This window comes from Borostomias antarcticus (assembly GCF_949987555.1).
Source record: "Borostomias antarcticus genome assembly, chromosome: 5".
NCBI lineage: Eukaryota > Metazoa > Chordata > Actinopteri > Stomiiformes > Stomiidae > Borostomias > Borostomias antarcticus.
The window spans coordinates 21,829,902-21,832,087 of NC_140238.1; the positions used below are offsets into that span (position 1 = coordinate 21,829,902).

General features: G+C 52.1%; 1 protein-coding gene across 1 annotated transcript; it reads left to right on the plus strand.

The window, feature by feature from the left end:
* Nucleotides 1–241: 241 nt before the first annotated feature.
* LOC311309672 (somatostatin receptor type 5-like) lies at nt 242–1,900 on the plus strand (the record flags this gene model as incomplete). Its single annotated transcript, XM_084439000.1, has 3 exons — nt 242–913; nt 1,069–1,476; nt 1,847–1,900. The coding sequence occupies 3 exons, from the start codon at nt 242–244 to the stop codon at nt 1,898–1,900; spliced, it is 1,134 nt and encodes a 377-aa protein (XP_084295126.1).
* Between the last annotated feature and the right edge of the window lie 286 nt (nt 1,901–2,186).

Genomic DNA, 2,186 nt, shown 5'->3' on the forward strand with positions numbered 1-2,186 from the left:
AACAGGGAGAGTGCACTATCGAATTTACAAACTAATCATTACCAGACTCCAATTGTTTTTCACTGCCATAGTTTTCGCATTTGGAAATACGTGGAGGTGAATGACCCGTAGTGAGCCGTCCGCTCACTATCCATTACTGTATGTTATATTCACCAGTATCCTTGATGTCTTTCCAGCCTCCTAAGCTCTTGCCAGCTATAATCTCAGAGGTTCAAGATCCTCTCACACCAAAGCCTCCAGGATGAGTCTCCACGGTTCTCTGTCTGAAGACTTGAACCTCTCTGCCGTTGCCAACATGTCCCTCAACTCCTCGGAGGAGACCAGCGAGCCCTTCTGGGGCGGCAGCACCGTGGTCACCGCCGTCATCTCCCTCACCGTCTTCGTGGTGGGCCTCCTGGGCAACACGCTGGCCATCTACGTGGTGCTGCGCTATGCCAAGATGAAAACCGTCACCAACATGTACATCCTGAACCTGGCACTGGCTGACGAGCTCTACATCCTGGGCATCCCCATGCTCACCACCCAGAACGTGCTCTCCTACTGGCCATTCGGCGAGTTCCTGTGCCGCGTGGTCATGACGGCCGACACTATGAGCCAGTTCACCAGCACCTTCTGCCTGACGGTGATGTCCATCGACCGCTACCTGGCCGTGGTACATCCCATCCGCAGCGCCAAGTGGCGGCGTCCAAGGGTGGCCAAGGTGATCAACGGCATGGTGTGGGTGGTGTCCTTCCTGGTTGTGCTGCCGGTGACCATCTACTCGGACGTCCAGGAAAGGTTCAACTCCTGCAACATGAGCTGGCCTGAGCCCCAGAACCTGTGGTCCACGGCATTCATCCTCTACACGGCCATCTTGGGCTTCTTCGCACCACTGCTCATCATCTGTCTCTGCTACCTGCTCATCGTCATCAAGGTAAGGTTTCGTAGTGCTTTCCCATAATACCGCTCTGCAGTCACTGATTCCAAAATTGATCCTATTCCCCATTCTATGTGACCTGATCCCGACTGTGTCCACACAAGCAAAGGAATCCGGTCACGTTGTCATCCTCTCGTCTCGTTCCCCCTCAGGTGCGGTCGGCGGGGACCCGTGCTGGGCTGACCAAGCGCAGGCGCTCGGAGCGGAAGGTCACGCGCATGGTGGTGATCATCGTGGTGGTGTTCGTGCTCTGCTGGCTGCCCTTCTTCATGATCAACATGGTGAACCTGGTGGTCATCATCCCCGAGACCAGCTTGACCGCTGGCTTCTACTTTTTCCAGGTCACCCTTACCTACGTCAATTCCTGCGCCAACCCCTTCCTGTACGGCTTCCTGTCCGACAACTTCAAGCAGAGCTTCCGGAAAGTGCTCTGCATCCACAAGGGCAACGGGGTGGGGGCTGTAGACTCAGGTCAGCCGCGCACGGGGAAGGCGGAGAAGCGCAACCCGCTCTTCGTGCCCAGGAACCGGGACTTCAACGGGCACGTGAAGAACAACGAGGTAGGTCAGCCAATCAGGGACTGAACAGGTGATTTCGTTAAAATAAAAAAAGAAGAAAAAGAGGCAATGTTGAAACACATTCCAAATCAGCGATAGACTAGCCAATAGCACCAACGGACCACACACTTACAGTAGTTTTCTGAAAAAGCATCAGTCAATGGAAAATATTAATTGAATCACATTTTCTTGGATGGGATTGTGAGTTCTGGGTTTGTGCGACTAGGTTTAATATGTGTTGGGGAAACAATGTTGATGCTTCTGGCTCTTTCTGTGGTTCCGTTAGTCTGCTGCCTTTAAGGGCCTTGTCTCGATGTCGACCATTTGTGTGAATGTGTCTTTTTGCGTCTCTTTTAATATGACTGTCCTCTAGTGTGAGCACGAGAAAGAGGACAACAATATCAGGCTGACAGAAATGGCTCAATGAAACGCCATCCAAACCAAAAGTGATTGATCATCTGTTAGTAGTTGGCGAGTAGAAAGAGAACATCCTGACAGTTAGTTGTCAGTGTGTCAGATGCTCTTGCTTGGTTTCAATGTTTAATCTCTGATGCTACTTTTTATCTTTCTAGACTTTAGAGACAGAGATGTTGCCTTCGGAGCCCCCAGAAGTTGGCCAGTCCACGCTATGAATCCCTGCCTCTGAGCCACCACCCTCTCCGCCGTTACAAAACAGCCAGCATCAGCTGGAACACCATTTCCCACAGTCCACC